The following is a 24581-nucleotide window of genomic DNA, read 5'->3' as shown; positions in this document are numbered from 1 at the left end:
CTCCCATTGTGCTTTCAATGTCAAGCCTCACGCCTGATCATTTTTCACTCCTTGTTATCTGTTCAAAGCATTCTGCTTCTGACTGTCAGGTCTTTGAATGTCACTCACACGACTCGTATCCCCATTTCACACATAGTCTACATCTCGCATTTTTATTGTCGTCTCTCCAAACACTATTCTAGAAACGACCTCTCTCTCTCTCTCCATCTCCTAGATGTGAAATGGATCCAGCAATGCCAAAATCATGGAGGTAAAGGCTCTCCTTTGCTCTCAGAATTGATTTTAACATAGTCTACTGAGATTGCCCCCCAGTAGAAAAGGTACTTAGGTCAGTTAAATTGCTTGGATTAAGTATTTCTAATCACTTCTTGCCTTTTAGTGTTGCAAGTAGAAGGACTAGTAGCACTGTGAAGAAGAATCATTTGGTTGACATGTACATCACTGCTACTTCGACAACACCTGTAATACGAATATCATTTCAAATAAAAGTGCTAATGTTTCTAAAAATGACAAAATCTTTACCTTTACGTCCTCATTCTCCAGCTGACTTGGAGTCACTGGCAATGACAGAACTGCAAGAAAAGCAAGAAAAGATCAGAATCATTATTTTTTTTATAATCCCTAAAGCTCTAATGTTATTCTCACTGTAACTAAAACACAGCGACAGGGGACTAAATGTGCCAAAGGTGCAGGTGGATTCACTCCATCTTCCGCCGCAATTAAAGATGAGTGTGTCGCTGTCCTTGGTGCTGAACCAGTCACCTCTCTAATGCAGATTTCTCTCAACAAACTACACCTATAGCATGATGTCACTTAACTTCAATGAGCATTTCCTTACCACAGCCTGACAGTATTGTCAAAACGAACAGTCCTCTCCCGATCATGTTTGGAAACGAGGCGCATTAAGCTCTCCAGGAATAGAAAAATAGCGAAGCTTATATCAGAAGGTGTGATTTTAACTCCTTTGAGGACAGTCGGTGGATTTTCACGGACGCATCCTGAACTAAACTTAATTGCCTTTCGGTATTTCTGGAGAGCAAAATTTCCTGCAGCAGCAGCAGCATCGGTGACCCGTCAGCCTCCGTCCTCTTCGGTCTCTCCACCGACACCTCGCCGCAACAGCGCCCGCTTTTATAGGACGATGTGGAGACAGGAAGTGACATCATCCTGGGGCAAATTATTACTATCGTACCTGAACATACCTCGATGGTCGTCAGGGCGTGTACAGGTTTACAATACATAATAGCTACTGATGTATTCACGTGTACTACTAGAGTAGATTATAGCATTGCATTTAAGTTAAGTGTTTCTTTATTCTGCAGTGGTTATACAACAAGAAATAAAATGTGAAAAAATACATTTATATCACAGGACAATGCCTGATCAAGCAGGCATGTACATTAAACAAGGACGACCATCTCTTTGGAAAAACCTACTTCAATCTCTACAATCACGTTATCCTTATTTGTAAAACATCTGAAAATGACTTTAATTAGCAAATATTTATCTTTAACTTCATGGATTTCATTGTAAAGCAACTTGTAAACATACACTTCTATGTCAATTCTACATTTCTATCAATTGTTGTATTATTGCTTAGTCTGAAACTTTGACGAATGTGTGTTTTTATCCTTTTTATTTTTTAAGTATGACTGTTGATGTCTGATAGGGGAGGTATCTTGAACTCCTAAACTCTGCTGCCCAATGTTCAGACTTTGCCATACATTTGTCCCGTCTTTATGTATACATGTTCATGTGCAAATAAAACAACATAAAAATCAAATGTAAATGTGTATACAGACACAGCACATATTTGATGTGGCTGTCTCCATTATGTCGTGTTCCCATACAGGACAAAGCCGTATCATCAGACTGTATTTGCTGATCATGTCTCTCGCCTGCCTGAATGTGTTGCTAGGTGACGGTTTATTGAAAATGATTGCCGTCATGGCTGTTCCAGCTGCAACTCTGATCATGTGAGCAAGTTACACGTTTCATAACCCATGACACATTAATCAGAATATAAGCTAAGTGACATAATATACAATATATGTTAATATACCTGTAGTTATTAGTTGATGAATATGATATGAAACATTGAGCTCGAAGATGTTTTGCGACAGACTTGATCATTTTGAAGGTGGTTATTGGTGGATACCTCCTGGACATTTAACATGTGAAGATTTAAATTGCACGTTTATAATAAGGGTACAAAACATGGCTCAGTAATGAGAATTATTGGAGGATGTGTTATGAATTCCTGTCGCTCAACATAAATAAATACATTTAGCTTCTTTTCTGCAAACATGTAACCAACAGAGCTGCTGCAGACACATTTAAAATCAGAGGTGTGTACTCTTTAATGTCTTCTGGTTGCTGCTGTTGTGCCCATATATGTTGACGAGTCTAGCTTTGTAGAATTAAAGTCATATTTCCAGAAATGTGACTCACCATGTATAGTAATCGGTCTTATTTCCAGAAGGTTGACTGCAGAACAAGTTTGGGAACCTCTGAGTTAAGGAATGTTAATTTATAAACAAAACTATAATTTCAGGGCTGTTGTCATATAAATATGACGCTGGTTTTAGTCATGCCTGCATCCATTTCCATTCATCGCCCCCAGAGAATGAATTTACTGGGAGGTATCTACGTGTTTGCTTCTGAAATGTCCTTTTCTTTCCTTTTTCAGAGATGAATTTCACCTTATTTGGTTGAAATATAAAAAAAAGTGACCGTAACTAAACAATAATGACCTAATGATAATCATTTGGTTATGTAATAATTGAGCACGTGTGCTGCTGACACCTGTTATAAAGTGTTAGCAAATGGCCAACAATATTTAATTCAAATGAATCCAAACACATATTGCACAATTGAGTTTTATGTTTTTTAATTATATAAAGTCTGTCTTTGGGAACAGACTCGTATTTACGACTAACCTGTGGAACATCCTACAGTTGTTTGCTCTCTTTTACCTCATAAGCGCTGAGTCCCAGATGTACATGGGCCTATGAGGTAATCTTTCTCTTTTGTTACTGACACATTCATTAAAAAAGCGACAGACAAAGAGGTTTCCAGGGTGTGGGTTGGACTGTTAGCGGTTTCAAATTTCCTCCTGCAGCGTCCCAAAGATCCCAAAGATCTCATTACGCTTTCAGAAGCCAATTTGCGTCAGTTCTATATTTGTCCCGCATAAACCAGCGACGGCTTTGTTTAAACATGAAGAGGGTTTTCTTTTGAATGCAATAATACGGTTGTTACGAAATCAAACAGCTACGAGGATTGAGTGAAATTCAGCGCGCTGCGACATCCAAGAAAAACTGGGGACACGGGGAATATATACACTTTAGATCCTAAAGTGTTTGGTAAACATCATACTGGAAAAAGGTTCACTAAGTAAACACATTAAAATGGAGTTCTCCCATTCAAAGCCAATGTCCGAAAGGTTTTCCCTGCTTTAGAAATCCATCCCATTGTGTTCTTTACAACACAGCCCCACCATGCTGAGCACACACTGCATGGTTTTCATTTTCATTCAAGAGCTAAATTAACATTTCAGAGCAAACCTGAGCTGCGCTTAATATAGCATCTACCTGCTCTTGTAGTTATACTAATTAAACTAAGTCAATACATGCTGAACTGTGTGCTCTGAATAGGTAACCAAGTAGCAGATCACGTTGGATGAGGATCATTTGTGTGCAGATAAACAATGAATCACTATGTAGTAATCTGTACGGTACTCCGTGCTTTTGTTCAGTGTAGTGGATTACTTTACCTCTTCTAGTGCTCAGCACATACTAATGCAGCTACTGGAGGACAGAGAAGTGAAAGTGGGCCAGCAGCAGCCTGGAGATCTGAAGAACAGACATGTGACTTAAGTGTCTCCGCTTTGAAAAGTAACAGCTTTCTGGGAACATTCACTGTATATCCAGTGCTGGAAGAAACACTCCGATCCTGTCAGTAAAAGTACCAATAAATGTGAAAATACTACAAGAGAAAGTCCTGCATTTCAATTCTTACTTTAAGTACATCCTTGCTTATGATACTTTTGTATTAAAGTATAAAAAGTAGAAATATTGCCCTTGAATGATGTATAACTTTATGTTACACAATAGATTGTTAATACGGATTCATGTGTAAGCAGCTCAAATATTTTAACAACTTTATATAAAATGGTGTATAGTCCAGTGGTTCCCAACACAGGGATCAGGCAGGGATCGTTTATGTGAAATATTAATTTGCAAAGTAACTTAAGTTATCAAATAAATGTAGTGGAGTAGAAGTAGCAGAAAATGGAAATACTCAAGTAAAGTATAATATCTTAAAATTGTACTCAGTTACTTTCCATCACTGGTAATATGGATGACAAATCCGTTTCCATCTTTGATGGATGAGAATTTAAGCTCCGTCAACCTCCCAGGTAAATACATTTTAATGTGGGGATTAATGCAGTTTGTAATTTTGTCTGAAAAAACATTTTCATTGTCAACTCAACAACAAAATGAACAGAATACATTTTTATAATGTCAGAAAAGTTGATCTGAAAATTTTTATTCGTAAGGTGTTCAAGATTCTTAAAGAAAACACTTTCACTAGTTTAATGTTTTATGTATGAATGTATACAGGTCATAAAAGTCATCCTTAGGCTTTGCTTGTTACTTAATCTGCACTTTATATTAGGTAATACAGTGTAGTTAAAGCAGCTCTTAGCCAGACCTTTCCCTGAAAATACACATTCAGTATATTATTGTAATTACTTTTCACCAAGAACGTCCTCTAAAGGTTAAATATTCAGGATTCACTGTCACGTTATCTACGAGGTTTCAGAGCCTAAAACTGCAGTCATTTCCTGTCTGCTGCTCTTTGAGGCCATAGACATGCAAAGTTGCAAAGAGTGCCTCACAAACTGTGCTTTGCATGTGATCTGCTGTATCACCTCAACAGCAACCAATGTAGCAGCAGCATGCTAAAATAGTCCAGCAAAGCGAAAGCTACATAAGTCGGAGACATGCCAAACCCACGAGGAGCAGCAGGAAGGCGGCTGCCTGTGATAGAGCGCCAGACTGCAGTGGAGGCGGCGGACCGGACTCTGCTGCCATCGGTCGGGTGAAGATGTACGGGTGTACCTGTTCAGATGAGACGACACGGGACGTTATAATCACTTTGTGTTGTGCATCTAAAATATAAAAAAAAGGCATATAAATGATTACGCTGCACTTTATTTAGACATCATTGGGAAACACTTCCCAGAGCAACTGTATAAAAATCAACTTGCCATGCAACGCTCCTGAATAAGATTCATCACAACATCAAAAATGTATCTTACTAGCCGGCCTAACTGCTGCAAGAAAAAGATGCTGGCATTGCATGTTGGAGTCCTCAACATACTCTAACAAAAGGTCAGTGGTTATCTGTTTCTCCAAGTTGTTAGTATGGATTTCTCAGCAGCGAGGATGCATAACGCTAAACTATCTTATCCTGGACAAGCGCTTTAAAGTAAAATCCATTTATGTAACTTTATTGTATCATAACATATCCCCCAGTGTGTTATATAGAGATCTACCTGGGGGGTGTTTGTCACCATTAGCTCTGGTCTGATCCTCATTTTATTTTATCCCCCTTTTTAATCAATGTTTTGTGTATTATTTATATTTCAATTGTAATTATTTTCATTTAATAATTTAAGTATTGAAATTGAATAATTTATTTAAAAGTTTGCTGTTGAACGACTCTAAGGTCTCAGAAGTCTGAGCTTCCTTGAATGCAATAACTTCAAGCAAATCTTTCACAAAACAAAAAATGGCTCTGAAATCTTAACCAGGACTGATTATCTATTTTAAGGTTTCAAACGTTATTTTAATTCTGTGCTGAGATTAGTGGATCAATTTGTCCCCTCAAAGGTACGAAATGACTGTTAAAAACAACAACATCCTTTGAAAATGCAGCTCGCTCTGCTCTATTGTTCTTCAATAGAACACATTGTGAAGATTAAAGGTCTTCCTGTTTATTTGAGCCGTTTTATCAAAACATCCTGCAACCTTCAGGTAAAAGACACAGGTGACACGCTGCCTTACCATGGGTGGACAGATGAGACTGATGGGGTCAGAGAAGCTGCTCACCATCATCTTTCCCCCCTCAGGCTGAAACTGTGAGCAGAAGACAGAGACACGAGGAGGAATTCATTGTTCGCTGTGCCCTTCATTTCCCTACGCTTGTGATCTAAAGTTTTTCTCTATTAGATTATTCATTATATTTCACACTTTTGTGACATTTCTTACACAAAGTAAATCCTTCTGAATGGCATCAGGGGTGATTATTGACCTTTAACATCCTGTGTCATTAAATACAAGCAGTGTGTTCACCATGTTGTTCCACAGTCCCTTGGCCAGCTCCTCGTGTCCCTTTATGGTGAAGTGGAAGCAGTCGTGAGTGAAGAAGGTCATATCGATCTTCCCATTCTGCCCAGAGAGACAAAACATACACGGGTGTAGATTTACTGATAGAGCGTGTTGTTGGCGCTTCATGTTGTCGTGTTAACAAAGTAGCCGTCACACTCGGGCCCTTAATGATTCAATCATTACTGTGCAATGTTTCACACTGATTCATCTCCTGAGAGCAGACACCTTTGCCACGGCCTTTGGAGTGAGGATAGATTACCGGGAGGCGGGGAGGGTCAGCGTGTTTCAGAAAAGGCTGAAGAACGACGGCGAAGTCTTCCCTGAAGAAACGATCGCTGTAAAGCAGCGCCTCAAGTCTTTTCTGTGGACAAAAGTAGCACGAAAATCCATTCATCTGCAGCAATTATGCTGCGAATTCCAGAGTTATTAACAGGAAATCAACAGGTGAAGTTTTGGGTCCATGCGCCAGTTTGTAAATGATGGTGTTTAATTAAAATATGCATTTTCAAAAATAAAGTAAGTTATGATCTTGCAGGATAGTTAATAATTATTTCAAATGCTGTACCTGGAACTCCAGATTGACTTCTACCAGTTCCCGAAGCTCGGGAGACCTGGCTACTGGCTCTATCAGGCACGAGCAGAAAGACCTCAATTGGAGTAAAAAACAAGAAAAAGCGGCGAAAAAAAAGAGAAGAAATGTTAACCAGTCAAGAAAATCAGGTGCAAATGAACTACAATCACCACCTGACGTTTGTATGCCTTCGCCATCCATGTCTGTTCAAAATGTCATCACTTCATCATTTTATCCTACTATCCTACTAGATGTTTGTGTGAAATTGTCATAATTAGCGTATTATTTCTTGAGTTATGGCCAATAATGTGTTTTCTGAGGTCACAGTGACCTTGACCTTTGACCACCAAAATCGAATCAGTTCATGCTCGAGTCTAGGAGGACGTTTGTGCCAAATTTGAAGAAATTCCTCCAGGAGTTTCTAGGATATCGCATAATGCCTCTGGCCATGGCTGGTGCCACCAAAACAGGAAAAGAAAACGTCTTTTCACCAAAGGGGGTAAACGCTCCAGGGTTCGGTTCAACCAGACTAAACAAGGCTGTTGTGAACGCGCCCTTAGAAGTCCATTCTCAGTGTATGTGCGCCGGAGGGTTCAAGTTTCAACAGCACCTTTAATATATAACTTGTATATGGGATCATGATTGGCTTCCAAGCTACAAGCTCGTATGTCTTAAACTCAGACTGAAGGCGAGCACCGAGAGGTTGCATGTGAAAACAGCTTTCTACTATCAAACTGCAGAGTGAAGGTCAAACATCACAGTCAAGTAACAATAAACACATTTCATTGAGCGGAGGTAAGAATGAGCGGCTCACCTTTGGAGCAGGCACCCCGGGGTGGGCTTCTGCACCTCCCTCAGAGTCTGCATGGGCAGGATCTGAACGACATTAACGATCATACGAGGAACCTGAAGCACAACATGGAGGAGACGCCCACGCTGCAGTGAATTCCAGCACAATACTGAAACATCACTCAGACCAAATATGTCTCATTTCCTTTTTTCTTTAACTTTACCTCATTCATAAGCATTTCCAAGGATACCGTGATATAGTGAATGAAGTTGTCCACTGAAAAAAGAGCCTAGAGAGAACACTGCAGAGATTAATGACACATTTGTCATTCTGTAAAAAGCCTTTTTTTTTATTTCTCTTTCTTAAATTGAACTACACCGATTTAAAAATAAAAATAAAAAACCGACCTTATCTTTGCAGTAATCACAGATGTCATTCATGCCCATGAGAATGGTCAACAGCTTCCAGTCCTCCTCGAAGTTCAGACCCTAAAGGAAGAGACAGCAGAGGGGTCAGAGTTTAACAGGTTCATAAGAAACAGGTTCAGGGACAGCATCTTGCTGCAGGATATATCAGATTCTGTCTGTTGAGCTTTAATAACCAGCTCGATTAACTCTTTCCTCCCTTGGTTGTTACATTTCAGAGTAAACATTACTGTACCTCATAACCTCGAAGTGTGTCAATCAAATGTCTCGTCTGGCCGGGGAGGTTGCTGGGAAGACAGAACAACATACTGCATGTCTAAAGATTATACCAACGACATGTCTAAGCATTATGGTGATGAATAATTAATAACAAATCAAACAGAAGGTCACAGAGCGCCGATTGTGCAGATTGAAAACTGTTGAGTCATTACAAGGTGTTGTGTCCAGTCACAGCCAGGTTGAAGCCCGTTTCGCTGATATGACCCTGCATCCCGTGAACCGTCTTGCCGGGAGCAGCGCCGAGCAGATTGGGATTGAACAGCTTGATGATGTCTAAAAATCACAATTGGAAAAGAAACGTGTAAAGACTACGTGTTGTGTTTTTCTTTTCGCTGACTGCGGTTTATATGGAACACATGCAACACAATAATGTTGAGAGATATCTGAGATATATGGAAGCCCTGAGAGGAAAGTAAGAAATACATTTGTGAAGTGTTTTCTATCCTGTGTTTATGACTAAATTCCTCTAAAATATATACATGTGGGTAACACATTTATTTTTTGTTTTATTTGTTTTCACAGATAAAAAATAAAAAAGGTTTTGGCAAGTGTTTGTTGTTGTAATATTAATTTGGGCCACAAACTGGTGGAGTGCACCATCAACCCATTGTTCTAAAGAGGACAAAAGTAATTCATGTTTTCTTCCAGGTGAGCTTTAATTTCTCCATGCACACTCTAAACACAAGGTACATATATTGTGTGCTATCAAGTTATGTAACATTACTGTAATGTCTTTATTTTGGCAAAAAAAATCATTTTAATCCGTGCTAATCTGCCACTTTTACTCTGGGATAGTGGTGCACTTCAGCCTCGTGTGGGCAAAATGAGTATTACAAGAACAAAAATGTTTTCTCACCCGTTTCACAGATTAAATGTTTTTTTTTTTAAAACGTTATTTCTTAAATCATAAACACAGGAGAGCAAACAATTTAGATCAGATCTAGAAAATGGATCACCAGAACGTTTTTCTTTTTCTCACTCGTCTCTCAGGGCTTCCGTAGAGATATCATTTGTGATTAAAACATCTTACTTGCCAAAGTAATGACATACTGAAATGACCCGTAGCCTCCAATGCTGCAAAATGAAGAATTGTCAAATTAGTATCAAAAGGTTTCGTTTATATATTAATGCTAATTAAACACTGGTTATTATTTTTAAACAATCAACATGTTTGAGTCATTTTGAATATCCAGTGAGTATCCACATGAATAATATGTCTATATGCTGGCTATCACCTCCACGACACGTGACGGAACTCAATAGGAATCCCGAGGACAGTGGTGGCGTTGGCACCGATGGCCGTCTGAAAAGGAAAAACACATCTGAGAAAAACATTCAGGACCCCGATGAAAATTATTTTCTTTGAGGAGGAGAGTGTCATTCAAATGACACACATTGCATTTCTGGTATCGTGTACTGCATTTTGAAGAGGTCTTTTTGTAAACATGCTGTAAATATGGATAACTGATATTTAACAATTCATGCTCTTGCTTCAAAAAAAATCCCCAAAAGGCAGAGCAGTGAACGGTCACTGCAACATTTAGTCATCGTGATTTTAATAGCGTATTACATTATTTACACAGTATTACTATTGCAGCTGAAGAGAAAAACAACACATAACACCTACCGTCAGTGAATCCCCCAGGGCAGCGATGACTTTGATATCTGCCGCCTTCACAAATTCAACTACACCAAAAGGTGAAAAGAGAGATAGAGATGAAAGAGAAAAACTGAATCAAAAGTTTCAACTCATGGATAACAGATTGATTTTAGGGGAGGGGGGGGGGGGGGACGGACCTAGACAGACCTGAGGAGGGGACAGAGAGAGAAGGACTCATGTCCGGGCACTGGAACACGGGATGTTTGAAGCTCACCGGTCGAGTTTTCTCTGGAAACTCCTGAGAAAGAAACCTCATCATCGTCAGATCCTTTATTTTCAGATAATGTGTCTTATCAGACGACTATTCTTCAGAAACACATCTTGATTTTGTATATCTCCTTTATTCATCCTTTAACTTGTCGATACCTTGTGCAACCACATCATGTCTGCACTCATTGAATGTCTTTAGTCCGATACAGCGATGCCTGCTGGTCCATGTGGTATGGTTATCAGTTGTCATCCCACGATAACCTGCCTCTTGTGAGTTTAGAAAACAACAACATATTGTTTTTGTTGTTTTGACCAATAGTGTTTATTTTTAATAAATGTTTGGTCATAGCCTGTCTGTTTAAATGACTTAAATCAGCAAACTAAATGATATTCTGCCATGAGAATGAGATGTTTTGATCTTATCCCACGTCCGACAATGAGATACTTTTCATGTTCAGTGCCAACACCAGGTGTACACAGTACCTTGTTGAGGGCCTCCTTGCTGTAGTGTCGTATCCCCTCCTCATACGCCCACCACCAGTCGTTGCCTTAATTAGAAACAATATTTCCAAAGTGTCCATTTGAAACTTTTCAAATGGCCCAATAAGCCACTTAACACGATTAAACAAGTAGTTTTCCTTTGGCAATGTCATTTACAGCACAAACATGCTGTTGTAGTCAGTCTTTACTCGTATGAATGTTGTTTTCGTAACACACACACAAACAAATCTGTCAAATAAAAGGCAGTTTTAACAATAAATAGGGACACAGCCTCACGTGTGCTCTGCCCTCCTGTTTATTCTAGCACTTACCTTTGACCGAGCAGGACAGGAACATACATGTTGCCACGGCGATCCAAAGCCACTCCATAGTAGTGCGTACGGGCCAGTCAATGGGTCACCCCCACACACTGCACAATGTGATGCTCAGCTTTACAGCGCTGTCACTTTGTCCCTCAGCCTCTCTAAAGCGGAGTGACAACCTGCGGGTCCAGTGAGAGCCATTCGATCAACGTCAGCAATACAACACCTCAGAACAATAACATTTCACAGGTTTTATACATTACAAGGTTTGTGACCTACTTACCTTTGATTCAAACATTCAAACAATGACGAAAACATCCATCAAATATCCATATATCATTTATTAATTTCTTTATAAACTTGTATTTGCGATGGTAAAAATGCAGTCTTCTCGACAATCTTGACCAGTGTTTCATTTTTAGAGAAATTGGGAGTTGTGTGTGGTATCGGTGTTCGGAATCCTTTCTCATCGTCCCTTTATGACTTCATACACTTCATGCAGACGTATTGGCAGATAATTCTCAATAATTCTAACAACAAGCACATACTGTGGAACTGAACAAATGGACTTAAGAGAAAGAAAAAATAATTATTTCTTCATTTCTCAGATTTGGGTCCATCTGAGCTGAGAAGTGTAGGCAGAGCTCCAACTTGAACTTTTGGTGAGGGGGTGGAAATTCTCACAAGTTGTGTAACCAAACGCAGAAAAAGAAAACAAATTATTCACTTCCTCTAAAGTAGAAACAATCCAGTTTGAGGCGCAGCTATATTTAAGGCTGCTCCAATTTCTGCCCCAGCAAGTCGAGGCTTAATAAACTTTTTTTTATTTCATTTATTCTTTTAAAGGCGGATGTTGGGCTACCGACCACTAGAAGAAAATCAAAGCCTGTTGATGGAAAAATATTGCGCCGACGTACAGGACATCTTAAAAAACTGTTCTCCGCTTCCTTTCACTGTATACATCATAAATATCCCTCTGACATTTGCTTTTTTTTTTTAGATGCTGTGTGATTTCACTATGATTGGAGAGTGAAATCTGTCTGAATGATCAAACAGGATCTGCATCAGGGATGAGGATTTGGTGACAGCTTAGTGACCTCAGCAGCTTTTCATTCTTTGTGTCTGCCATGTTGGAAACGTAACACACATCAACCTGTGTGCTCAAAAATAAATGATCCATCCCAGTACAGCTTTTCTATCCATTAAAGTAAACTGCTCAACAGGTTTCTGCTTCTCATACTAATGACAACATGGCTTTAGAACATTTTAGCACGGTAACTAATGAACATGAATTATTCTTTCTCAGTGAATTGCAGGTATGAAAAGTTAATGACCCGACAGAACTAAACAAATAACTGATTAATGAAAAAAGGGTTCACTCAAGTATCGGAAAAAGGGTGTCTAAAATTAAAATCAAAATGTTTAGAAAAAAAAAAAACATGCAAAACTTTCTTTACCAACTAGCAAATAAAAATTATTTGAAGTCACATTTTCCTGCCTGATTTTTTCTTCTTCTACTAAATTAGGATTGAGGCAGTTCCACCGAGTGTGATTTTCTCAAAGTGGGAAAGTAAGAAGAAACTAATGCACATTTTAGTTTCCAACTATGTTGATTGGTCAAGTCCAAAATGCCTTTGATCTGGCAACCACAAGGCTTTTCCTAATGTGAGGACACAGGTGCTTCTTCTGGCAGTATCCTGAGTCACAGCCTAGCAAGTCCCAAGTCTGTGTTTTCCTCTCTAAACGCTCTGTTCTGTAGCATTGTCCATAAACACTCCCACTGTCTTTCTTCAGCACAGGACCAGCATATTTTAAATGGAGAAAGGGAGTTGTGGGACTGCACAGTTCAGCAGTCATCTTCTTCTTTTAGCATGTGGAGTGGGAGTAGGTGCTCAGACTAGCAGGTTATTCAGCTAGTAAGCACCAGCTGTTCCACGGGGCGGGCTGGCAGAGCCTCTCGACTGTCTTTCACTGCCCTCGCTCCGTCTGGCTTCCTCTCACTGCTGCTCCTCTTCCTCCTGCGCCGGGCCCTGGGCTTGCGTGTCTCCCTGGTCCTGTGGCTCGGCCTGGGCTTGTGACTGTTCCTGAGGGGGACTGGGAGGTGGCGCTGGGGCAGGGACAGGTGGGCGAGGGGGAACTATGATTTGGTGCTGGCGCTGCCTGTAGGCGATGACTGTGCCCAACAGCAGGGCGATGACGGTCATGAGGTAGAGGTCCCACTCCGGGCCCAAAATCTGGTCCAGGTCCACCTGATAAATCAGCTCCTTTAACTAACAGGAGCCCGAGCCAAATGGAGAGAGGAAGGGGGACAAAGAGACATATCATTAATTTCAGTTCTCTCTGATGAAGTCGGTCTGAGTTTCTATTTCAAAGCCAGAATTGTCACAGCTCCAGCTGCAGCATTGAAGTACTCACATTAAGATCCTGCAGGTACTGCAGGGTGTAAATTAGGCCCAGCTTGCACAGGGCCATGAAAACTGGGACCTGGGCATCGGGACTGGCTTCAGCGGCCATATCGTAGAAACGTTTGGCTAAATGGACATCCTGCAGAACCACATGAAACACAAATCAAGTCACAAATCACATTAACTATACTCTGCATTCTAGAGATGCACAGATTGAGATTTCCAATTTTCTTTTTTTAAGTCTGACCTTCCGGTTCCTAATTTCATTCTAAGAACTAGAACAGCATAACCTATTTTTTATTTTTTTTACTTTTCTTTCCTGGAAAATTCAAATTGAAGTGCATGTTCATAATGAAACTGACTACTAAATAACATTTTCTCAAAAATGGCACCAAGCTACAGGACCGTCTTGCTGTCAAAACCTTGTTTTTAAAAGGTTGTTCTGCCACGCCTTATTTTGGACTTGCAGGTGTGTGTGTGTGTGTGTGTGTGTGTGTGTGTGTGTGTGTGTGTGTGTGTGTTTGTCGCTGTGACGTTACTGTCTGTACAGCTGTGTGCAAATTTGATCTTCAAAACATTGGCTATATGAGACTGATCGGCCATGACTGGTTGTGCGATCAAACGGTGCATCTCTACTGCATTCATAAATCAATGTGGATATGAGTGAATCATTAACAGCAAGCTGACGTTTAAGAGTCACCAGTGAATCTCTGTGCCCACCTGTTTGATGCCCAGGCCTTTCTCGTGCATGTAACCCAGGTTAAACATGGCCTGGGCACTGTGCTGCTGCTCTGATGCCAGCCTGTAGTGGATGACGGCAGTCTCGTAGTCCACATCTGTCCCGTAGCCGTAGTAGTGGTAGTCCCCCAATTTGATCCTTGCCACAGTGTAACCTGGGAAAGAGAATTATATGCATTAACTTTCATTCCAAACAGAAGGTTTGAGCAGCCAGATTCAACTACTTATCGTTAAGTAGACCATCAATAGATGGATTCCCAATTTAAAAAAAGACAGACATAAAATGGATTTGGGACAGAGTGTGTATGGACTCACCTTGTGCCGCAGCTCTTGTCCAGTGGAGCAAAGCACGAGGGTATGTCTCATTCTCAGTGAAGATCCTCACTCCTTCTGTTTGTTATAATCCATACATAAAAAAACATTCAAAAAGGTTAGGATGTTACTTTTCCCAAAGTCAGTGGATTCTCAATTTTGGGAATTTTGCATAAGAAAACACACATTTTCCCCACAAAATCAATTTTGCTGTTGGTTACCAAGAAGCTAACCAACCATGATTAAACTAAGGCCGTTTATTAATAGTGTTAACGGTTACATGGCATTTGAACCGGATGTGTTTTTCACTCTACACACTTCCTTTCCTTCCATGATACTAATGTCATGGTTTCTCTTACTCTGGTCCAGAATGAAGGCCACGTTGCTCTGGGCCACCTCGTAGCCCTGCTCAGCCAGCAGCAGATACTGAACCAGCGCAGCATCCGTCTCACCCTCCTTAAAGCTGCCGTATGCCATCATGAGACGCTCCGACCAGCGACCACGTTCACACACGTTCTTGAAAAGCTGCAACAAAGATACAGACACACGGTGTCACCAAAACACTGGGTCTTTGCAACAGTGGTGTCACAATCAGCAGAGAATGGAGCCGCGGCTCCAGGGTGCCTCACCTCCACAGCAGTGTGGCAGGAGCGCATCACGCCGGTACCAGTAGCATGCATCTGGGCTAAGTTGTAGAAGGCCAGGATGTGGCCCGCCTGTGAGGCCAGGTTGAAGAATTTAAGTGCCTGCTTGTAGTCACGCTTCACACCGATGCCATCTGAGCAATGACAGGAAAAAGGGAGAAACAGTGAATCAATAGGAGGAGAACAATAAGTATTCCAGTCTACAAAAATGTAAAATCATGTAATGAAAATGAGAGAACAAGGGCTGGTAAAAGAAACGGATTATTAAAATCTTCCGATTCACTAACAATATTACCAGACACACAAAAGGGAAAGCTATGAGGAATCCATGGCACATTGTGTCCAACAGCACACCATGCACACCAAGCACACCATGCACACCACGCACACCATGCACACCACGCCACACCAGTGCCGTGTACAACGCACACAGCACAGTGCACAGGTGTACAGACGCAACCATGCACAGGTCAGGTGTACAGACGCACACCATGCACAGGTTAATGGTGTACAGACGCACACCATGCAAGGTGTACACACCATGCACAGGTGTACAGACGCACACCATGCACAGGTGTACAGACGCACACCATGCACAGGTGTACAGACGCACACCATGCACAGGTGTACAGACGCACACCATGCACAGGTGTACAGACGCACACCATGCACAGGTGTACAGACGCACACCATGCACAGGTGTACAGACGCACAGACTCAGCCCTAAACACGTACTGTAATACATGGTGCCCAGCTGGAGTTGTCCGTCTACCCAGCCCTGCTCTGCTGCCTTCTGGAAGTATTTCAGTGCCAGTTCGTAGTTCTGAAGACACAAAACACACAACTTTCAAACAGCTGCTCTGATTTCAGCACAAGGGACACGCTGATATTACTCCTATTCCTCTATTTACTAGAGCAGAATCTGAAAATGTAATTAGGCCTGAGAGAGTGTATTTTAAAAGGATTGTAATATGTAAAGGTTTCTTACCACTGGGACACCTCTTCCATATAGGTAGGCCATGCCCAGGCCACTCTGTCCCACTGGATTACCCTGGATAAAAAAAAAAGCAACAGGTAAATTAAAAGGATTGCCTTCAAGAAATAAAGACACTGAATGACAACTGAATAACACACACATCAGCTAAGAGGTCAAAGTGGTGAGGAACAGCTTTCTGTTATTATACACAGAGGTAATAGGGGCACTGCTTTATCTTAAAGAATAAAAAACCCTCAAATTTACTTAAAATAATAATAGAAAATGAAACACACTATTGTTCGGAGTTTTTTTTCTTTGTGACTTTATAATCTCAGAATATTTAAGATATTTTCTAGTAAACATTAACCTCAAAGAATATCAACGTTTCTTTCCTCATAAATGTACATCAATTTCTCCTCTGAACAATACCCCCCCCCCCCCCCCCCCTCCCCGTAATTCTTACCAAGTCGGAGGCCTTCTTAAAGTACTGCAGGGCTGTCTCGTTGTTCTGAGGGAGATACTCGCTGCCTTCTGAGTACATCTAAAGAAGACAGAAGGAGTGACATCTCTCAGAAATCAAATACAAATGCATTGAACCGCCCTCTAGTAACACAGTTAACAAATTATTTCAGCTTTATTTATTTTGGATTCAATTTAGGCCATCCCTCTGCTCTCCAACTCATTGACTGCGTCACGCAAGTTATATGGGCGACATATTTATAATATTTACAAACACAGAAGTGAAACAGATGGGTAAAAGGAAAAGATTTAAATATACGGAAGTATTTGTGGTTATGAGTAAAGGACAATGTAAAAAGAAAAAACTGTAATAAAACTCATTACAAACACATAAATCACTTTTCACCAACATTCCCATATGCTAATAGAGAGACACAGGGCACGTCTCACCCACCTTGCCGAGGAAAGCCATAGCGTGTGTATTCCCTGCATTTGCAGCCTGGGTGAAGTAGTCATACGCCCTCTGTTGGATAGAAAGCATCAGAAATACATTTAAAGCTTGGGTGGGTAATGTAGTCGAGATACATTTTTTGTGATATTTGTGGAAAAACTCTTTACATCTCGCCAGCAGTCAAATGCTCTGACAAAAAAAACACCACCTGTGGCTGGACTGTAATAAGTCGATGAAAAGATTGGACAGCCGACCTGTCTGTCTACCCGTGCACTCATAGCACGATTGAGGCCTGTAGGGACGGGCTGTCAGTGTTACCAACTTGCTGACTTTCTTGCTAGTTTGAAGCTAGTGCTGCTCGCTGCTCATTGGATAAGAGTTAGAAACACTGGGCTTGGTTTTTCAGTTGGATCATTTAAAAAAAATCTCTTACTTTTGCTGACGTCTTCAATATTACATAGCCAAGCTTTAACAGTTCAAAAACAAGAATACAATACTTCAAATGTGACTTTGAAAGAAATGTCACCTGATGATTCTGTTCTACTCCACGTCCTCCATGCAGGTGTAGCTGACCTAATCCCACCTATCACAGGAAACAAACAAACTTAATAACACATCATTAGTATTATATAAAGATTACATACTGTAATTACGTAAATGTAATATGGTTGAGATATTTTCATGCGTAGTAAAAACTGTTGGACAAATATGTACATTCTGACACAATGTAAACTGTTGCTATGTACAACGAGGTCTATTTGCATTGCACATTGTTAGTTTTCATTCTAACACTTTAAATACTGAAGTTCTCCAAATTGCAACAGATTTATCTAGTAGTTTTTCCAAAAACTGCCCCTGATATACATCTGATGCGGATACATGCATTGCATTGAGCAAAAGAACACTAATTGATGATGACACTAGTTTACCTGAGCCTGAACATCTCCTTTCTCAGCTAAAAACTGATAGTACTGGATCAAGTCCTCCTCTAACATCCCACTGGTAGAGCCGGGGTTCTCCACCTCATCCAGCAGCCTGATCCTCTGCACCGCTGAGCCCCCTGTCAGGGACACGTCACTGGCCACTGGAGGTGGTGGCAAACAGTAGAGGGGAGGGAAAAGCAAATGGAATAGAAATAGTTTGATCAGGATATTTGCCCAAGAACAACCAGAACATCACACCTGAATATTATATCAAAACATGCAGTAAATACTCACCTTGATTTGCCACAAGCCTGTAGTGTGTTAGTGCTGACTCACAGCTCTGGGGAACACCCACACCTCCCCAGTATCTGTATCCCTAATGAGAAGAAATATAATTCTTTATACTTCAGAAATAGCAGGACTGTGTCATTGCTCCACTGACAGACAAATTAACTCACCAGAATCATATGAGCCACCAAGTTTCCACCCAGTGCGCCAAAAGTGTAGTAAACCAAGGCCTGGCAAACGGAGAATGTGTAATATGAGAACAAATGTTGGGAAAAGCAGATGGACATTACATAACATGAATTTTGCAGAATTTAAAAAAAGTACCTTAGCCTGACTCGAGTTAACTCCAAGTCCTGCTGCGTACAGAAAGCCAAGAGCCTGTGAATAAAGTCAATAAAGCAAAGTGTTACACAACTGATTCTCTCAGTACAAATAATCTGCATATTTGACCTTTTCTAAGTGACACATTAACATTTCGGACGAGATCTTTACCGTCTGAGCTTTTGGCGAGCCCTCTATGGCAAGCTTCTCAAACATTCCTTTGGCCTTGGTGACGTTTTGGCTCATGTAATCTCCAAACAGCATGGCGTACGCCACCTTCTCCATGGCTTTCTGGTGGCCTTCCTCTGCTACTTTCAGCAGCTTTTCGTATAATCTGAAAGAGTGGTTGGACAGGCAGAGGTAGCGCGAGTGAAGTCAGATAGACACGGGCGTAATAAAAATGATGTGTACATAACAAACAGTACTGACATGACATCTAAAGTAAATAAGGATGTGCTGAGCTGAGTCACGTGTGGTAGCACACATAAAATAGATATAGCCTGAAACTCAATTCAAAACAAATAAGCTAGTGTTGACTGCTAGGTAATCAACAAGCTTAAAGCCACATAGGATGAAATGCTTTTTGGTTTTTTTTGCCCTGAGCAATATGATAGAAACTCACTCTTTCTTCTGGGTCCTCCTGGTGGTGGCATTGAGCATGCGCAGGACAGTCTGATACTGCTCCTCAGCCTCCTCTGCCTGCAGTCTCTGCTGTGCCTGCTCCTCCGCTGAGGGAAAGAGAGGAGAAGCCAATGAGAACATGCAAATGAGACAGCTTATAAAAACTTTGGCAGCAGAGGAGGCAATAGAAATAGGAATATTAATTCCGTAAATAAAATCATTATGCACTCCCAGAAGGGCTTTTCAGTTTCATTAGCTGTTGAGCTACTCAAGGGCTTTTATTTTGATGAGGAAATAATATATCAGTAAACAAATCCTATAACAATTTATCTTTATTTAAGCTTCCAAATAAAACACAAAACAAAAAGGTAGTTATATATTTGTCCCATTTGCTTTGAGGAAGTGTTCGCCTTATGGCAGCCAAGGTATTAAGTTGAAGACTTACTCTCACAGAAACCCCACTTCTTCTCCCGGTCATAGTCGTAGATTGTGGCACACCACAGCCGTCTATCCCCCCGTCCATCAGTGGTACAGTCCAAGTACTCCGTTCCCTGGAAAAGGAAGGGGAAGATGCAGGGCTCTCCATGGGCTGTACCTCCATTCACCACAGGAACTGTATTAAAAAAATAAAAAAGCAACCATAGAATTATAATAGATAATACACAAAGTAAAAATAAAAACTGGATGTGGTATGAGAACACATAAAAATATGTAGGTTAGAAAAAGAAAAAAGTTATTATTAATTATTATCTAGCATATAATTCAAAGTACCCACTTTCTTGGGAACAGTTACCGATAGGTGGGTAGCTGGGTATGGCTTGAACGTGCAACGAGACGTAACAATATTTCTCTAACATCTTTGAGGTATCACACCAAACCACCTGCTGCTTTGAGTTTTTCCTGGCCCATCTGGTATAACCACATGTTTATGGCAGTTGGGTAGGTTTTGAGCGACAGGCAGCAGCAGTATTAACACATACCGATATAATGTCTGACTGATTTTGCATTTCTTACACTTGTTCAATTATCATTAATGTTTAAGAAGAAATTTAATGATAGCATAGCCCCTGCTTCATGTTCACAACTTTATAAAGGCCACCACGTTCTATACATATTGTTCACTCTAATGTTTTGATCATTATGTGTGTGCATCACCTGATGCCTACTGCTCCTCTCAGCTTGCATGGAGAGGGATCTGAATGCATCCCTTACTTGTATAGACTGGGGAAATCAATCAAGTCCTTTTAATGAGTAAAATATAAAGTAATTCAGTGGAACATTTTGTGCAGAGCTCCTAATACGATTTTCCAAACTTAGAGGACAATTATCTTGGCTAAAGTTGGCATGGTTTTGGGATCAGGGGTTCTTCGTTACATCTGTTGTGCACATTTCTTCAGTTTCAGTTATAAATGAAACCCTACATGCAAATGTCCAGTTGGTCCTGTTTGCTGGACTAGAAATTTGAAGTGGTTTGCTCATTTCCTACCAACCGTCTTATTCACGCAGGGATGCCATTCAGCAAAAATAATAATCTTGGAGAACTGGATAGTGATCAAACTATCCTGCTATGTGATCGGTAAATGGTTGGAGGAATGTCTGGATCTGTTAAACATGGCGAGAGCCGCAGCCTTTCTTAAAGACTTTGATGGTTAGGAACTTTTTGGAAACATACTATTAGCCATAGCCTTTGCTATAGTATCCGATCAGTTGTTGCTATCCATCCATCCACCTACTGTATATCTATACAGAGACACACACACCTTCCCTTCCTGCTCTTTCTTGTAATATTTTGTCTTGAGTGTTAATACAAATATTAAGAGGGAAAAAAGATATAACAAATATGGTAATCATGTCTATTGTGATCTTCTTTTCAATCATCACAGATTTACAACTTAATTTTAAAACATAAAACTCTGTTAATTCAAATAAATGTCAGCAAATGTCCATCTTACAAGCTTAATTTTATATTGCAAGATGGCAGCAGGAAAATTACTAACAATCCCCAAGTAAAATGATGAAACTGGCTGCAAGAGGAGCCACAGGTGCAAGACGCTGTTAATTTCTCATGGGGTTTATCCAATCTGCACACACACACACACACACACACACACACACACACACACACACACACACACACACACACACACACACACACACACACACACACACACACACACACACACACACACACACACACACACACACACACACACACACACACACACACACACACACACACACACACACACACACACACACACACACACACACACACACACACACACACACGTGTCAAGACTCAACAAAGCTCACAAAATAAGACGGGACAGATGCGAGTTTAAACAAGGTGAAAACCTGAGAGCATTGAGGAATAAAGCTACAGTACTGACAGACTAACACTGCTACAGACCAGCCACAATAGCCATAAATACTTATATAAGAACTTAGATCCTGAAATATACAACTAAAATGTCCTGCCACTTAACACATATAACTCATATAGAGTATATCAAATCTCACCTCATATGACCACATGCCCATAATCATGACATTCGAGGATGTACTGTCCTAGTTGGTGTCCACATGCCACTGCATGTTGCTGGAGCCACATTTTCTAGTGCAAAGTCTCAGAGCTTTTCCACAATCTCATTCATTCCTGGCTTTAAATTGGACAGGCACACCCACTCTACTCATAAATCAGTCTGCTAACAGTGACAAAGTATGTCAGCTCATGATCTTTGTCTCACACAGACATTTGGAAAGCCAACAAAAAACAACCATGGCCAGAAACAGCAGAGTGCGTTTGGTAGTTAAAACACAGAAGTTCAACTCAATTCATTACATTCAACACTCAATGATAAGTCATCTTCGAGGATTTCAAGTAGCTGATTGGACTGAATTCAAAGTTAACTTACTAAACCAGTGGTTATTTCTCTCTGGCTGCACTGCATGAAGTATTTACAGCTCATCGTTTGGGCTAAAGTTTTAGTCCTTACCCTCTTTAGGTTTCTCCTCAACTGGAGGAGGCTGCTCAGGCAGGTCCTCCTTCTCCTCTCCCTCCAGTACTTCCCCAAGTGACTGTTTCTCCTCTTCTGGCTGGGAGACTTCATGACCAGAGGTCACAGACGCACCAGCCACAATTCCTGATGCCAGACGGATGTCTTCCTCTTCAGAGTCTGGGTCATGGTAAGACTGGAGGGATGAAAAGAGGTTGTTGTAAAAGGAACAGAAGAGGAAAATCACATTGCATATTGAAATAGGCTGAATACAGTATATCAATTAATTTGACTCGAGTGGCTTTATGATGTTTTTATGATAAGTCTTGCAACACTGTTATCTGCTCGCTTCTTCCTTTTATTTATCGTTTATAGGCCATCTTCACGCAGTCGAACAAACATACAGACACAAATTATACATACGCAAGTATAAAACTGAAAGAGGGGCCAGGAGCCATCCCTTTGCCCACTCCGCCTCCCACAGCCCACCCCGCTTGCTGTTTTACTAATATTACAGGTAATGTTTGTTTGCAATCCTAGATGTTCAACTACTCAAACACATTTTAACATAACATTTCATAATTGTACACTTAGTTTGCCGTGTACCCCCACATACTCGTCCTACAATGTATCAGGATACGCACACATTACAATCATATTTTACATGAAGTATATTTCACCACGTCTACCTCTCTTTTAAAGGCCTCTAATGTTTCTCCTTTAGCATTGTATAAAGATGCATATGACAGTTCTAAGACTTGAATAAATTATGAAAGGAAGATATCCATTGATTAATAAATAGACTGTGTGGGGGTTTCCATCTTGTGATAAGGATGTTTTGGCTGCAGTTAAGCCAGCAGAAAAAAACCTTTTCTGAAATCAGAATCATTGTTCAGCAATACAATGTTTGGGAAGCACGGTATCTGAACCACAATGATATCAGATACTATATGTAATAACTTTGCTCCAAAATTGCTTAACTGAAGTACACTCAAAAAACATGTGTACACGCGTTTTGGTTACACAGAAAGCATATAGGGCTTGGAATCATCTTCAGCTGACAGCATTGCCTAGTTGACGAACATTATCTGTGCATCATTTTGTACTGTAACAATTGTTAATTATAATTACGAGATGTTAGATGTTTTTAATATTCTCTTCCGATCAATAGCCTGCTCACTTCTTCTTAATTGCATTTGAAAAGTACAACAGAATAGAAAGTTTTTGATTTCTCTGCACATGAAAAGCCAATTTGAGATTAAAACATTGCACTTCCCTCATGCAATAAAGAACACATTTTAATGAGTCATTTGGAAAATAGAAATAGACAAGATAGATTAGTTTTTCTCACTGCTATCTATCTATCCATCTATCTACAACAGTCAATCCATTGCTGTAGTGTTAGCAGTGTCAACATCTCAGAAAGACACTGGCCAGCAGATAACCTCAGCAATTATACCAGCAGCTGTTTGCATTGCATCACCTCTACAACAAAAATCTAGTCATTCATCCTCGGGGTTTGATGTGCTAACTTGAAGACCAATATCAAATAGCTCATGACGTACCTTTAGCTCTGGTCCGTCATTCCCGTGTTGCGCTTCATCTAAAAAGTATTAATATGACAGTAGTAAACACAGTGTAAACTTGAGAAGGACAAAGCTGTTAGCTAAATATAAACAGCTGCTTGCAACAGTTTAAGAAACGTAGACACTTCTGTCCGCTCAGATATTAGCCACTTATATATACTTACCAGCTGTTATTCCTTTGACGAAGACTATCAGCAGAATGGAGACAAAATAAAACGTTCTTGCCGTCTTTAAATACCTTTTATAGCCCATTGTTGTTGATGTTGACAAGCTAGCAATCTGCTAGCTGTAGCTGCTGATATTTCTATCACCAAACATTCAGCTACAGTTGAGTCACACTATGATATGTAGCATAAATAAACTCACACACACGCCCAACAAAACGGTACCGTATTCGCTCTGGATAGCAACTTGGTTGACTTAAGCTACTGTATCTGTCAAACAAGCTAACAAATCCAATGCAAAGCTGCGCTAGCAGAGTAGTACCTGACGTTTAACGTTAGCTAGCTAACAAGCTAGTGTTACACAGACACACAAAAGACCAACCAAACAGCGAAATATTTGCAAGAGACGAAACTCCTTGGTCTAAAAAATGGTTGCCGACTACCTCTAGGTTCTCCCAAATATCCAAGTTAAACAACGACATGCAAAAGCGTTAGCCTTTGATTCATATGAACCAGATACTACTTAGCTGTCCATGTTAAGCTCCTACTACTGATCGACAC

At 40.5% G+C, this 24581-nt stretch overlaps 4 protein-coding genes across 6 annotated transcripts in view; 1 reads left to right on the top strand and 3 right to left on the bottom strand.

Annotated features, from left to right (window-relative positions):
- Nucleotides 1-1114, bottom strand: part of LOC115003819 (chromogranin-A-like) — a 7988-nt gene extending 6874 nt beyond the window's left edge. The window contains 2 exon segments of the mRNA XM_029425753.1: nucleotides 523-572; nucleotides 839-1114. Coding sequence (XP_029281613.1) covers nucleotides 523-572; nucleotides 839-884 — 96 coding nt within the window. The 5' untranslated portion in view covers nucleotides 885-1114.
- Nucleotides 1-14062, top strand: part of ccn2a (cellular communication network factor 2a) — a 25224-nt gene extending 11162 nt beyond the window's left edge. Inside the window, exon 6 of the transcript XR_003831712.1 lies at nucleotides 14011-14062. The gene's annotated coding sequence lies outside the window, so the exon portion shown is untranslated. The remainder of the gene's footprint in view (nucleotides 1-14010) is intronic.
- LOC115003818 (phospholipase B1, membrane-associated-like) lies at nucleotides 4522-11558 on the bottom strand. Of its 3 annotated transcripts, none has more exons than XM_029425751.1 (17): nucleotides 11420-11558; nucleotides 11146-11315; nucleotides 10817-10881; nucleotides 10271-10361; nucleotides 10091-10149; nucleotides 9699-9766; nucleotides 9494-9537; nucleotides 8616-8736; nucleotides 8420-8471; nucleotides 8167-8247; nucleotides 7983-8048; nucleotides 7784-7875; nucleotides 6964-7045; nucleotides 6658-6759; nucleotides 6363-6458; nucleotides 6075-6146; nucleotides 4522-5126 (listed from the first exon to the last, which is right to left on the bottom strand). In XM_029425751.1, the coding sequence occupies exons 2-17, from the start codon at nucleotides 11201-11203 to the stop codon at nucleotides 4992-4994; spliced, it is 1284 nt and encodes a 427-aa protein (XP_029281611.1). In that variant the 5' UTR covers nucleotides 11204-11315; nucleotides 11420-11558; the 3' UTR covers nucleotides 4522-4991. The 3 variants fall into 3 exon arrangements, 2 of the variants coding, with proteins under 2 accessions (XP_029281611.1, XP_029281612.1); XM_029425752.1 differs by lacking the exon at nucleotides 11420-11558 and adding an exon at nucleotides 10490-10600 and having other exon boundaries at nucleotides 11146-11216; XR_003831711.1 differs by having other exon boundaries at nucleotides 5050-5126; nucleotides 6624-6759.
- On the bottom strand, nucleotides 11463-24581 carry LOC115003817 (protein sel-1 homolog 1-like). Its single transcript, XM_029425750.1, has 21 exons — nucleotides 24021-24581; nucleotides 23836-23873; nucleotides 22271-22466; nucleotides 19720-19887; nucleotides 19276-19381; nucleotides 18825-18987; nucleotides 18657-18710; nucleotides 18503-18562; nucleotides 18339-18420; nucleotides 18051-18205; nucleotides 17648-17704; nucleotides 17125-17193; nucleotides 16675-16752; nucleotides 16224-16286; nucleotides 15971-16058; nucleotides 15221-15369; nucleotides 14951-15116; nucleotides 14595-14669; nucleotides 14262-14434; nucleotides 13552-13680; nucleotides 11463-13406 (listed from the first exon to the last, which is right to left on the bottom strand). The coding sequence occupies exons 1-21, from the start codon at nucleotides 24106-24108 to the stop codon at nucleotides 13134-13136; spliced, it is 2430 nt and encodes an 809-aa protein (XP_029281610.1). The 5' UTR covers nucleotides 24109-24581; the 3' UTR covers nucleotides 11463-13133.

Source organism: Cottoperca gobio, chromosome 24, assembly GCF_900634415.1.
Source record: "Cottoperca gobio chromosome 24, fCotGob3.1, whole genome shotgun sequence".
NCBI classification, from domain to species: domain Eukaryota; kingdom Metazoa; phylum Chordata; class Actinopteri; order Perciformes; family Bovichtidae; genus Cottoperca; species Cottoperca gobio.
The sequence above is the reverse complement of the archived record's forward strand: the minus strand, read 5'-3'. Positions and strand labels throughout refer to the sequence as shown.

Bases quoted from the DNA above. Each gene is read 5' to 3' on its own strand.
- LOC115003817 (XM_029425750.1), bottom strand. From the start codon at position 24,108: ATGGGCTATAAAAGGTATTTAAAGACGGCAAGAACGTTTTATTTTGTC. The intron at 22,467-23,835 runs GTACGTCATGAG...TCATCCCTCCAG, and splicing joins ATGACGGACCAGAGCTAAAG to TCTTACCATGACCCAGACTC. The intron at 16,753-17,124 runs GTGGGTGAGACG...TGTCTTCTTTAG, and splicing joins CTATGGCTTTCCTCGGCAAG to ATGTACTCAGAAGGCAGCGA.
- LOC115003818 (XM_029425751.1), bottom strand. From the start codon at position 11,203: ATGGAGTGGCTTTGGATCGCCGTGGCAACATGTATGTTCCTGTCCTGC. The intron at 10,362-10,816 runs GTACTGTGTACA...TTTCTTTCTCAG, and splicing joins GCAAGGAGGCCCTCAACAAG to GAGTTTCCAGAGAAAACTCG. The intron at 8,472-8,615 runs GTAATGACTCAA...CTGTCTTCCCAG, and splicing joins GTGACTGGACACAACACCTT to CAACCTCCCCGGCCAGACGA.